This window comes from Bos taurus, chromosome 19 (genome assembly GCF_002263795.3).
Source record: "Bos taurus isolate L1 Dominette 01449 registration number 42190680 breed Hereford chromosome 19, ARS-UCD2.0, whole genome shotgun sequence".
Taxonomy (NCBI): domain Eukaryota; kingdom Metazoa; phylum Chordata; class Mammalia; order Artiodactyla; family Bovidae; genus Bos; species Bos taurus.
Genome location: NC_037346.1, coordinates 17313728 through 17327807, shown reverse-complemented (window position 1 = coordinate 17327807; position 14080 = coordinate 17313728). Strand labels below are relative to the sequence as shown.

The 14080-nt window shown below is 46.0% G+C and overlaps 1 protein-coding gene across 1 annotated transcript; it reads left to right on the top strand.

Annotated features, from left to right (window-relative positions):
• Positions 1–9241: 9241 nt before the first annotated feature.
• H2BN1 (H2B.N variant histone 1) lies at positions 9242–13850 on the top strand. Its single transcript, XM_059878429.1, has 2 exons — positions 9242–9527; positions 13399–13850. Exons 1-2 carry the CDS (start codon positions 9366–9368, stop codon positions 13669–13671), a joined length of 435 nt encoding a protein of 144 aa, XP_059734412.1. The 5' UTR covers positions 9242–9365; the 3' UTR covers positions 13672–13850.
• Positions 13851–14080: the final 230 nt, after the last annotated feature.

Here is a 14080-nt window from a genome sequence, read left to right as displayed (position 1 = left end):
ACACAACATATGCAAAGGGTATTTTATCAATTTCAAGCCCCAAATTAGTATATAATCAGGCATTGAGACCAGTGAGGCTCTCCTGATGAACACAGATCTGTCCAGTGGGGCTCACCGTCACCTTAAATCAGCCTCAGGATTTCAGTTTACTTTCGTATGGATGTTTTGGTTGTACGTGTGTGTTAGTCGCTCAGTCGTGTCTGACTCTTTTGCCACCCCATGGACTGTAGCTCACCAGACTCTTCTGCCCATGGGATCCTCCAGGCAAGAATACTGGAGGTTCTCATTTCCTTCTCCCGGGGACCTTCTCAACCCAGAATCAAACCCAGGTCTTTCACATTGCATGCAGATTTTTTTTACCATTTGAACCACCAGGGAAGCCATTCAGTTGTACAGAACCAAGAAAATGCTAATTGACAGGGCTAATCAGTAATTTGTTACTGGTACAGTTTACCATCCATCTGTTTAAAAGGGCAGTGCATGCCTACAATCTCATTTATTAGTGACACATTTATAAGAAGTTCCATTATACTTAGAAATGGCAGGAGAAACTGAACACTGCGGTCTGCACTCATATAAGGTACTGTAGAGCTAATAAATTCGCTCATTATTAATCTCCTTTGTGATTAAAAATTTGGATATAAACATTTGGATGTATAGGTTTGTATTACAGCTTAAAATGTACTAAAAAAAAAAACAAAATAAAAGTTAACACTGCCAATTGTTTAGTCACGTTCAGCTCTTTTTGACCCCATAGACTGTAGCCCACCAGGCTCCTCTGTTCACAGAATTTTCCAGGCAAGAACAGTTGAGTGGGTTGTCATTTCCTCCTCCAGGGGATCTTCCCAACCCAGGGATCAAACCTGCATCTCCTGGATTGCAGGCAGATTTTTTTTTTACTGCTAATTCTTAACAGCTAACTTCTCTTCATTCCTCCACTGTAAGCTGTAACATCACTTCCTCCAGCAAGGCTTCCATGATCTTCTAAGTCAGGTCGGTTATCCCTCCTCTGTGACCCCCCAGCACCCTGGAAGCATTACCCTCATTACAGGCCGAATGCACCCGAATGAACCTAGTATTGTCCATATCTCTTACTGGAGTGTCCGGACCTTGAGGGCTGGAAGCTGTGCCTGTCCTGTTTTGGAAAGTAGCTCTGACCCCTAATAGCACGTGCTTAGCATGTGAAACTCTAATAGACTATTACTTGATGAGTGGACAGGGAATGGTCTGAATCTGTGGGTTATGTGAGGTTGGAAATCCACCTTCATTGGTAGATTTTCTGCATTAAAAATCTGTTCTTTAGGACTTCCCTAGTGGTCTGCTGACTTAAGAATCCGCCTGCCAATGCAGGAGATGCGGGTTTGATCCCAGGTCTGGGAACTAAGATCCCACATGCCGAGGAGCAGCTTAAGCCCAGTGCTGCAATTACTGAACCCTCACCCTGGAGCCCGTGGTCCACAACAGAAGTGTGCACCGCAACTAGAGAGTAGCCCCCGTCTTCACAGCTAGAGAAAGCCTGTGCTCAGCAACAGAGACCCAGGGCAGCCATAAATAAATTTTAAAAACTTTTAAAATCTGTTCTTTGTGCAGCATTTATCTTTCTCATCTCCTGTCCCTGGCAGCAGGTCTCAGGGCTCTGTTCACTTCTCTCCCGGAGCCAGGCCTGAACGCTTCTTGTTCACACTGAACAAAAAGCCGTTGTCCAAAAAAAACCCTTCGGCTTTTGCCACCTGCTGCAGAGGATCTGTTCTGGGTTCTCCCGAAAAATCAGCTCTGAGTTTTCCACAGCACATATTTGCTCTCCTGGTCTACTTTCCCGGAATGCTTCCAGGCTGCCCCACCTTCTTCCTCTTCACCAGGTGCGCTGTGTCCAGGAACACTGCTCACCCACAAGACGGAAGCAGGAGGACCAGGAAGAACGCAGTCACACAACATAGTCAAAGGGCATCTTATAAATTTATTGCATTTGCGCATGCATACTAAGTCGCCTCAGTCGTGTCTGAATCTTTGCGACTCTATGGACTATAGCCCGCCAGCCTCCCCTGTCCATGGGCTTCTCCAGGCAAGAATACTGGAGCGGGCAGTCATGCCCTCCTCCGGGAGATCTTCCTGACCCAGGGATCGAACCCGCCTCTCTTATGTCTTCTGCATTGGCAGATGGGCTCATTGGCGCCAGTTGGCAAGACCCAAGTTTATGGTTTAAGCCCCAATTATTCTAAAGCAAAAGTAGAAAGGCAAATTTATGTTGCACAATAACTTCATAATACACTTGCAACTATATGGAAATGATACGAAGCTTGCTAGTATACATATTGGGTTGGCCAAAAAGTTCATTCGAGTTTCCCATAACTACTTTGGAAAAGTCCAAACGGACTTTTTGGCCAACCCAACATTGCCCAAAGCATATCCCAAGTTAAGAACCCTTGCGAATTCCCTAGGGGACCAGTAGTAAGACCTTGATGCTTTCACTGCAGACGGGGCCCAGGTTTGATCCCTGGTTGGGAAACTAAGATCCCATAAGCCTCGAGGCACAGCCAAAATTTTTTTTAAAAATAAAAAGGAAGAACTCCTGAGCTAAGGGAGGTTCTAATCATTGGGAAAAGGAGAAGTATTTAAGCAAGCCATCACTGTCAGCATCCCGTGAGTCACCAGACAAGGGCTGTCCGAAGAGCGCATCCCCTGGAGTGGGCACAGAGCCACATATTTAAGGCCTCAGGAAAGACAAAGTCAGCTGGTAAAGGAAGACACAGCCCGAGACTGCCTCCAGAATTTTCCTTGCCTGCAATAACATAGTTTCTGACTGTAAACATTTCACTGGAATGTATCCTTTTTGCTAATTATAGAAGTGCTTATCACATGGAGTTGGCTTCCAGGCATGGCCCTAAACCCCCTAGGACAGAGGCCATGCCTTATCTTCTCTCCAGCCCTCAAGCTGTGCCTGATGCCCTTTAGATATATACATATATTTATTTTATTTTATTTTTGACAACGCTGGGTCTGTGTTGCTGCTCAAAGGCTTTCTCCAGTTGTAGTGAACGGAGGCGACTCTCTAGTTGTAGTGTGCAGGTTTCTCACCGCAGTGGCTTCTTGTGCTGAGGAGCACAGGCTCTAGACCATGTGGGCTTCAGAAGTTGTGGCCTCGGACTCAGTAGTTGTGACTTGGGGGACCGAGAACCCGGGCTCAGTAGTTGTGGTGCACAGGCTTCAACGCCCCGAGGCATGTGGGATCGTCCTGGACCAGGGATTGAATCTGTGTCTCCAGCATTGGCAGGTGGATTCTTAACCACTGGGCCACCAGGGAAGTCCCGATATTTCTTGAATCAAGTAGGTGAGTTAATTAGTGAGCTAATTTATTTGTAAATGGAGTGTGTTGGTGTAGGATTAAATGTTAGGGAGGATGTGGCATCGCTCTATACTCTGTGCCAGAAAATCACTAACTTGAACTCTTTGGGCCATTGGAAGGAGTCCTAGAGCTAGAAAATTTGGGGATGTGATAGGAACCCACAAGAGGGAAAACAAACAGGCAAGCCACAATCAATTCATGGACTGATGGCGTCTTAAGGCAGCATGTCTCACATTTTAAGGCAAATAAGAATCACTTGGGATCTGGTTAGAAATGCAGGCTCAGGTCCCACCTGAGTAGGTCTGAACTCACCAGATCGCAGTCTGCCTGTTAACAGGATTCCCAAGTGATGCTGCTGCCGCCAGCCTGCTGATCAGACTCTGAGTAGGAAGATAGGAAATAGGAAGCATAATGGCCATTAATCAAACATAAGCAGCCCTTTACAGATAGGGAAACTGAGGCCCAGGAGGAGCTGCTGACTTTGAGTCAGAATGAGGCACTGGTAGAGCGGAAACCTGAACTTACGTCTTCTGATTTCCACTAGTCAACATGAATATTCACTCATAAAACAATGTGTGTGTGTGTGGGGAGGGAGAGTAAAGAAAAGAGACAGCAGCACCCTAGATCTCCTCTGGGTAACCCCAGGGCCTCCATACCCCATTTCTATTTTTTAAAAAAATTTTTTGGTCACCCTGCACTTTGTGCGATCTTAGTTCCCTGACCAGGGGTCAGACCCATCACTCCTGCAGAGGAAGCTTGGAGTCTTAGCCACTGGACCACCAGGGAAGTCTCCCTACCCCATTTCTAAGTGTGTTTGTGTGTGGGGTGATGCCCTCCTTTTCCCCTGATGCTCCTTTTTCTCTTTCTTTTAGAAGCTTGGAGTAGAAGCTGGAAAAGATATTGCTAGGGTCAGGAAAAGTCCAATTCCTTTCTTCCCTCCACTGGACAAAGTAGCAAATAGTACAGATAACATCTACCATTAATATCTGGTTAGTATCCATAGAAATGACATTCTGGAAAGAGTGTGACATCATACTCAAGTGACAGCTTCTAATCTACCTCCCAGAGCCCCTCTCCTCCCACCATTCACCCAAGTGAGCTGTGGCTGTACCCCTCTCCTAGAATTAAGAGCATGAAATAAGGTAATGTTAAAATTAAAGTGTGACCCCCTGACTTTTTCTAGTCAACTGGATTAATTCTTCAGACTGTCTAGAGACAGAAGTCTGGGATATTACTCAGCCATGAAAAGGAACGAAACTGGGTCATTTTTAGAGATGTGGTGGACCTCGAGTGTGTCATACAGAGTAAAGTAAGTCAGAAAGAAAAAATCAAATGTATATTAATGCATATATGTGGAATCTAGAAAAACAGTACAGATTATCTTATTTGCAAAGCAGAAACAGAGACACAGAGGTAGAGAACAAATGTATGAATACCAAGGGGGGACGGTGGGGTGGTGGGAGGAATTGGGCGATTGTGATTGACATATACACACTATTAATACTATGTACAAAATGGATAATTAGTAGAACATATTGTGTAGCACAGGGAACTCTACTTAATGCACTGTGGTGACCTAAATGGAGAGGAAGTCCAAAAAAGGGAATACATGTATCTGGATGGTCGATTCACTTTGCTGCTCAGCAGAAACTATTAATAATACAATGTTGTAAAGCAACCATACTACAATAAAAATTAATTTAAAAAAAGAAATATCATGAGTAGTGCTTCTATCCTAATTCTGACAACCTGAACTCTAAAAAAATCGAGGCAGGAGAAATTTTTCAATGATTTCAAAGTAGAACCCACAAGACCTGGGAGACCTCAGAGGCCATGTGATCCAGGATCCCACCCAATGCCTGAATCCCCTCCACCATACGCTGCAATGCCTGGATCAACCTGGACCAGCTGACTCATTAGGCCTCTTCTGCACCGTGCAGACATCACCATACAAAAGTAAGCTCTCCACCCTCTCCCTCAACCTCACCCCTGAATCACTGCCCAGACTCACTCCATGCCACGTATGCCAGCCTCTGCTCAACCTCTGCTTGTGTTACTCTCCCCATGTATGAGCTTGGTTTGCCCTTTGTATCTGTTCTTCCACAAAGAGAGGACCAGGATGTGGTGAATTGTAATCAAGGGGGGTCGCCAAGGTCACAGCCAGTGAAAAGAGGAGCCTCCTGTTTTTCTTGAGCTGACCTGCCTTTTAGAGTTTCTATCCAGAGAACCCTATTTTCTCTGATATCTTTGCACTCTGCCTTCTCAGCGTTAGGGTCGGTGTTGGACTGTGCTGTCTCTTAGCCATGTCACAGCCACTTTCTCCCACTGTCCCTCGCCTTTGCAAGTCTCTATTTAGCCTTTCTGTACGGAATAGGATGGGCTTTCCAGGTGGTTCTAGTGGTAAAGAACCCACCTGCCAATGCAGAAGACATAAGAGACACAGGTTCCAACCCCAGGTTGGGCAGATCCCCTGGAGGAGGGCACAGCATCCCATTCCAGTATTCTTGTCTGGAGAATCCCATGGACAGAAGAGTGTGGCAGGCTACAGTCCATAGAGTCACAGGGTCAGACATGACTGAAGTGACTTAACGCATACACACACACACACACACACACACACACACATATGGAATAGAGTAGAATTATCCCCACCCTCAAGAGGCAGAGAGAGAGGTGCCCAAACTTTAGATACCTGTACTGGTGGCATAGGATATGGGCTGGGGCTCTTCATTTTAGTAAGCAGCCCAAGAGATTCTGCTGCAGGTGGGCAGGGAGCCCAACTTAGAGAAATATTGATGGGAATTTTGGTGTCAGACACACTGGCGCTCAATTCGTAGCTCGGCAACTTGCCATCTGTGTGACCTTGAACATCTTAGGTCATCTTGATAAGCCTCAGTTTCCTTATCTTGGTTAAAGAGATGAGAAAACCCATCTCCAAGTGTTAAAACCATGAAATGAGATCATGTCTATAAGGTGCTTTATATAATTCAAGGCAGATAGTAGGCACTCAATAAATATGAGCTAGCATGGTGAATTCGGGCTTCCATGGTGGCTCAGAGGTTAAAGCGTCTGCCTGGAATTCAGGAGACCGGGGTTCGATCCCTGGGTCGGGAAGATCCCCTGGAGAAGGAAATGGCAACCCACTCCAGTACTCTTGCCTGGAGAAGCCCATGGAGGGAGGAGCCTGGTAGGCTACAGTCCATGGGGTTGCAAAGAGTCGGACATGACTGAGCGACTTCACTTCACTTCACTTCACTTCACTTCCTTTATCTTCAGAATAGGGAAATGATTTAGCAGGTAATCATTGATTGCAAGTTCTTTTTAGCAGACTGAGATTTCTAATAGATGCTGGTGGGTCTTCTGATCACCCCCTGGTGTTCCTCTGTGTGAGTTTTGTGATCCCATTGGTAATTTTTTACCATAGCCATGCAGAGCCACAGGTCTGACACTTAGTAGGGTATTGAAATTTGCCCAGTATTTTGCAATGAGAGAATGCCATCTGGCCAGGCCTTCTGTGCTACATTCCCATGGCAACACATCTGATCTTCTCGCCCTTCCCTCAAATGCTCTCCAGCATCTTAACATCATGACACTGATTCAGTTCCTTCCTGGCCTGACCCTTCCTGCTCCCCAGCTCCAGTGAAGAGTGTGTATGTGTTCAGTCTTGTCTAACTCCTTTGCTACCCTATGGGCTGTAGCCCATCAGGCTGCTCTGTCCATGGCGTTTTCCAGACAAGAATACCGGAGGGGGGGTTGCCATTTCCTCCTCCAGGGAATGTCCCAATGCAGGGATCGAACCCACATCTCCTGCATTGGCAAGTGAATTCTTTACCACTGTGCCACCTGGGAAGCCCCCCGCTCCACAGCGAAGAGTCCCATCTCGCAAAGCCTTGATGATACTTGCCAGTTTTTACTTACTTTTTTGCATTAAAATATCCAATTCACATCATCCTACAATATATGCTCTAGACATATATTATGTTTTTAAATAGAGAAATGAGAGAGGAAGATGGTGAAAAGCAAGGAGGTGTTGGAGGGGTAGGTGGGATGTGACTCTGACAACCAGGTAAGAGGGAACCGGACATGACTTAAGTGACTTAGCACGCACAAGAGGGAACCACTTTTCCTTTCACGGAAGGGTTCAATTTAGCTTCCATCGTTATGGAATGATTAATTCAGAAGAATTGAGCCTACACTATGGATAAGTTACATCCCAAGTTCTCCATCAATGAAGGATACACGCAGCAAATGCACAAAGCACACACTGGTAATAACAAGGGTCGTGGGACTCTGGTGTTCAGGTTTGGAAAGTGGCAGAGCGTGGGGTTAGAAGCAAAGGTTCAGGGGCTGATTCTGAGACTGAGGCACTGATGTGGCCTCAGGCAAGTCACATCAGTCTCCTGAGTCTCAATTTCCTCTTCTGTAAAGTTTGAGTAATCCATACTAATATCTTACCATGTGATGTTGCTAGGGTAATTAAGCGAGATGAACTACCCCGAGCACCTAGCCTGGGGGTCTGGGACATAAGGCTCAACACAGGTAGGCTGACAGTACTTCCTACTCGCCAGTCCCTCCACTGAGGCTTTGACACCGCTCATAAGCAGGTGGGAGTGGGAAAAGTGTTCACTTCTGGCCCTTTCCGTCTTTAGAATGCTGGTTCTTTGGGGTCCTCTTATCTGTTGCTTTGTGTCAGGCTGGTCACGTCCTTGTAGCTGAGCTGATGTACTAATTTCAGGGAGTTCACGGCCTCTCTATCTACAATTTCTCAACCTTCAGTTTTGAAGCTACAGTGACTTGCTGGCTTTCCCCATCCAGGTTTTGTCTCCTGAGTTCCTGATCGCATTTGCATAACCGGGCACGCACTTGCCTTTTAAGAGACACTTCTCTCCCAAGGCAGATACAAATATATACACGGAGCCTAAGCATCACGTCGGTGAAGAGTTTCTCCTCCAACCCTGGCTCTGCTGTGGTTGCTTTAGGAAGGCCTTATAGACTAGTGGTCCCCAAGCTTTTCAGTTCCAGGGACCAGTTTCGTGGAAGACAATTTTCCCATGGACCAGGGATGGGGAGATGGTTTGGGGATGATTCAAGTGAATTATATTTATTGTGCACTTTATTTCTAATCTAATTATGCCTCTGATCTGACAGGAGGTACCGGCCCATGGCCCAGAAATTGGGGATCCCTGCTATAGACCCATGAATCCCAAATCTGGCTGCTCATTGGATTCACCTGGGATGCTTTAGAAAAACTAGAAATGGAAATTTCTAGTCTTTTTGAATTGAAATCTTCGTGGCTAAGAAATAACTGAAGTTGGCAGGTTGTATGACCCTAAATGGCCTCCCTGGTGGCTCAGCAGCAAAGAATCTGCCTGCAATGCAGGAGATTCAGGTTTGATCCCTGAGTTGGGAAGATCCCCCGGAGAAGGGATTGGCTACCAACTCCGGTATTCTTGCCTAGGAAATTGCATGGACAGAGGAGCCCAGTGGGCTACAGTCCATGGGACCACAAAGAGTCAGACATGACTGAAGGGACTTAGCACAACTCAGAACAACAATGATCCTAAACATGATAAAAATCATTGAATTGCATACTTTAAATGGATGGATTTTATGATATATGAATTACATCTCAATAAAAATTTGCTTTAACTAAAAAAAAAAAAAACAAAGAATAACTTCTGAGACAAGCATTGCCTGGTTAATGGATGGCTGTTACATCAAACAGGATGCTATCTTTCATGTGGGATAGAGCCAAAGAACGCTTGGAGTTTCCCACCTCACACTCCTTCAGAAATGTAACCCATGCCAGCTTCAGACCTCAAGGTCTAAATATATCTAATAATATCTAATAAAGGTCTAATAATGTCTCTTGAGGATTTTGAAAGCCTTCCTCTCTTGCAGGTGCAGTCACTAATGACCAATTTTGTTAGTGCCCTCCAGCACTTCCTATAAAACCTCTTTGGAACGTGCCCTTACCTACAGCCAGTGCTCTGAGCTACCAGCGTCAGGATAAGCCTTCCACATGTACTTCATTTGCTTACATGGCCTACAGTTCCCTAAGAGGAAGCTCACAATTTATATCCCAGCCAAAGAGAAGGATGAGTGGGTCCACTCTGCCACTGGGAAGAAGAGGAGGAAGAAGAAGGAGACATATTTTAATTACATGGGGAAACTCTTAAAGCAAGTGAGTTGGGACTCCGTTTTTGGAAGCTTAGAATGGTCAAGACGGATATCATGCTAGTGGCCCTGGATGTGACCTTGACCTCACCTTCTGATACAGGAGTCCTTCTTCACACATTGAGTTCCTGAAAGGCCGGGTGCAAACAGCTGCTATAAACTGGATCTGCAGATGGCTGCTATCTGTTTCTGCTTGCCTTTCTTTCTGTTGGCAGCAACTCCGAACACCTGAGCTCTTGGTGTCTCCTCTTCTTGTATTTGTTGACAGCCAATCTGTAAATTGATTCTCAAACGTCCCCCGCCCACTCCGCTTCCGCTTTTCCTGCAGAGAGGGGATCTGCCACCTTCTCTGTTCTGTTGCTTTGAAGGGTTGCAAATAATCAGGTTTTCATTAAATGGTCCTCTGTACTTAGAAATTTCTTTTTAAAATTTTTATTTATTGGGCTGTGCCGGCTCTTAGTTGCAGCATGAAGAATCTTTTTTTTCTTAGTTGTGGCATGCAAACTCTTAGTTGTAGCATGTAGGATCTAGTTCCCTGACCCGGGATTGAACCCAGGTCCCCTGCATTAGGAGCACAGAGTCTTAGCCACTGAACCAGCAGGGAAGTCCCTGTCTTTATAAATTTCTTTAAGTGTGTAGACACTCATTCCTTTTCTCCTGCCCACCCATACAGGAGCTCCTGGCATACAAATTCTAGAAAACGAAGTCAGCAAAGTCTTCTCCTTAAAGAGAAGTTATAGGGAAGAGAGTAAGGAGATTCTCTGAAAGATGTGTTAAGGCTTGATTTGGGATATCACGTCTCTTTTAAAAAATTGTTTATTTTATATTGGCGTATAGTTGATCTACAATATTGTGTTTCAGGTGTATAGCAAAGTGATTTAGTCTTACATATATCGTATTCTTTTTCACATTCTGTTCCCATGTAGGTTTACAGAATACTGGGGAGTCCCCTGTGCTATACAGTAGGTCTCTGTTGATTATTTTATATTTAGCAGCAGCACTGTGTATATCAGAGAAGGCAATGACACCCCACTCCAGTACTCTTGCCTGGAAAATCCCATGGACAGAGGAGCCTGGTAGGCTGCAGTCCATGGGGTCGCTAGGAGTCAGACACGACTGAGCGACTTCACTTTCATTTTTCTCTTTCATGCATTGGAGAAGGAAATGGCAACCCACTCCAGTGTTCTTGCCTGGAGAATCCCAGGGACGGCAGAGCCTGGTGGGCTGCTGTCTATGGGGTCGCACAGAGTCGGACACGACTGAAGTGACTTAGCAGCAGTGCATATATGGTAATGGGGTTTTGCTTCTTCGTGCCAATGAAGCAGGGCTGAGTGTTCATACCTGTGATTGTACCGACGCCCCCTATATTCCAGGAGTATCATCTGGAAACTGTTGTTTATCATGGAAGGAGGGAAAATGAGATTAACGAAAGACAGGAAAAGGAGAGAAGGTGTGTAGTCAGAACAGGGTTCTCGACCTCAGCACTGTTCACAATGGGCTGGGGTCTGTCCTGTGCACTGTGGGGTGTTGAGCAGCACCCCTGGCTTCTACCCACTAAATGCCAGGATCTGCCTCCCTTCCGGTTGTGACAACCAAAAGTGCCCACAGATCCTGCCCAATGTTGCCTGGAAGGCGAAATCACCCCCAACTCTGAGCTCTTTGCAGGAGATCATGCATTGGGCTGGAAGGGTCCGGGGTGGGAGAACATGGACTAAGCAGTCTGCTGAGCATTTGTTTTCCCTTGGCTTGTCCTTAACCTTGTGGGTTTCAGGTCTGTGCCCTTGGGTCGGCCTTTCAGGGTGCTGTGAGGGTAAAAGCAGATGTTGGTTGGGTAAACCTATTGAGTGCTTGCTTAAGTGCCAGCCAGGCCTGCTGCAGGAGCTCAGCTGAACACAATGGAAGTTCTGTTGGAGAGGTGCTCACCTGTTGCATTTCACAGCCGTGACTTTGTGGCTGAGAGGAGGTGCTCCAAAGCCAGATGGCCTGGGTTTCTACCCAGGCTCTGCCACTTACTGGCTGTTTGACCTGGAGCAAATTACTTTCTCTGCCATGGTTTTCTCATCAGTAAAATAGAGAACGGAAGTACCTCCTCTATAGGGTTTCTATGGCTAATTGAGAAAACCTCTTTAAGACCCTTAGAATACTGCCTGACATATAGTAAGTACTCAATAAATGTTATGTTTTTTCCCCTAGACGAGAGGTTCTTTAACTTTAGACCCATGGACCTTTGCTGCTGCTGCTGCTGCTAAGTCGCTTCAGTCATATCTGACTCTGTGTGACCCCATAGACAGCAGCCCACCAGGCTCCCCCGTCCCTGGGATTCTCTAGGCAAGAACACTGGAGTGGGTTGCCATTTCCTTCTCCAATGCATGAAAGTGAAAAGTGAAAGTGAAGTCGCTCAGTCGTGTCTGACTCCTAGCGACCCCATGGACTGCAGCCTACCAGGCTCCTCTGTCCATGGGATTTTCCAGGCAAGAGTACTGGAGTGGGTTACCATTGCCTTTTCCCATGGACTTTTGAGGGGGGTTCTATGTATGGATTCTAATAGGTCTAGGAATTCCCTGAAGTTATATGTAAAACTGGGTATCTGTCTCTGTGTGGGTGTGTGTTGTGGGGGGCATTGAGGAAATACCTGTAAATTATGAAAACTAGGAGAAACTTTTAGAATCCCACCTTAAAACTTCTCCTTTCTCAAAAAAAGAAACTGAGGCCCAGTGTGAGACTATGACTTGCTTACCTGACTTCTCATGTCCAAACAATTAGGATTAGAGCCCAGGATGGCAGATTCTCAGGGTAGCACTCTTTGGACTGTTCCTGCTGCCTCTGTAACTTCAGACAAGGATGCTGATAACATAGGCAGCCTGTGACACAGGCTCTGAGAACAAACGTGCTCTGGTCCTCAGTTGGCAGGGCTCGGGGGTGGTTGTGTGGAATGCAGATAAGCCAGAGGTGAGAGTTGGGGCAGAGTCTTAGAAGAAGGATGGGATTTGAAAGGTGGCGTTGAGTGTGGGCCTGGGACGTAGAGGTGACAGATACACAGTAGCACCGGGCCTGGAAAACTTAGCGACGCACCTGAGGAGGGGCGAGTATTCCCTGCTAGGCTGGAGAGACTGTTGCCATAAGGGAGTAAGGCTGAAAATTAAGAAGTGTTAAAGTTAAATGCTTACTAGTATGACTATAGAGTTGGAAAGTATTGCTGTTATTGCCCAGCCGTGTCTGATTCTTTTTGACCCCAAGAACTGCAGCACCCCAGGCCTTCCTGTCCCTCACCATCTCCTGAAGTTTGTCCAAGTTCATGTCTGTTGCATCGGTGATGCCATCCAGCCATCTCATCCTCTGATGCCCTCTTCTCCTTCTGTCCTCAGCCTTTCCCAGTATCAGGGACTGAGTCGGCTGTTTGCATCAGATGACCAAAATATTGGAGCTTCGGCTTCACTATCAGTCCTTCCAACGAGTATTCAGGATTGATTTCCCTTAAGATTGACTGGTTTGATCTCCTTGCTGTCCAAGGGACTTTCAGGAAAAAGTGAAAGTCTACTGGAAGCTAAAACTGTTTCACATCTTCAGAAGGCATTGGGTGTTAGCTCTGCTTCTATTAGGAAAAATCAAGGCACGAAAGTTGAAGTGACGAGAGTTAACTGGTATTATCCAGACAAAAGTTATCTTTCTCACATACCTACAAATCCCCCTCCCTTGATCTTTCTCAGAAAGCCGACAGTTACAATGGCTTAGTTTCCTTCATCACATCCCTCCCATTGTCCCTCTGGGTGGTTTGTATGGTAGAAGCCGTGGGCGCATGGGTGCGGTGTTGGAGCATACGTTCCTGACTATGGGAGCCTTGACTTCTGTGTCTCAACATTATGCTGTTTCTGTCGCAGGTCCACCCAGACTTCAGTGGGTGCTCCTGGATCTTGGATGCCCTGAGAGTGCTGGAGGATTGGCAGCTGGAATGGGTTAGCCTGGAGGCGGTCAGATTGTCCCTCTACAACCACAGAAGAACAATCACCAGCAGAGAGATCCTCGAAGCAGTCAAGCAGAGATGCTCTCAGAAGAGCTTGGGAATAAATGAAGTGGATCTCCATGGCTCTGTTGTTGAAATGATTGCACTCGTCCAAAAACAAAAAATTGGGTCTTTTGGAGGGTTGAGTTGAAAGACAAAGTATCTGAAAAGTACCCACTGAAGCAGGGGTCTTGGTGTGACACACTTGTCTCTGATCTTATGTTTTTAGCCCCTGATTTAAGCTGTGGGAAAAAAAATAAAGGAAAGGCACTTGCTCTTGTGTGTGTGATGCTTGTTTATGGTTTAAAATTTTTTTCTCCGTGGCTTTGAGCTTAGTTATTGTATTTTTGGACACAATTCAACCTCTTACACTCTGGACTCACCATCGCTCCCTCTACTCCAACTCCAGGCATGGGGATGGGGGTGCTGCTGCGCTGATAGGAACTGAAATATTTTTGTCTTAATTTAAGCACCTGTACTTTGACTTATGGAAACTAAAATATAAAGGAAAAAGGAGTCTGTTTGCTCTTTGAATATAAGACTCATGATGCTGGTTATCT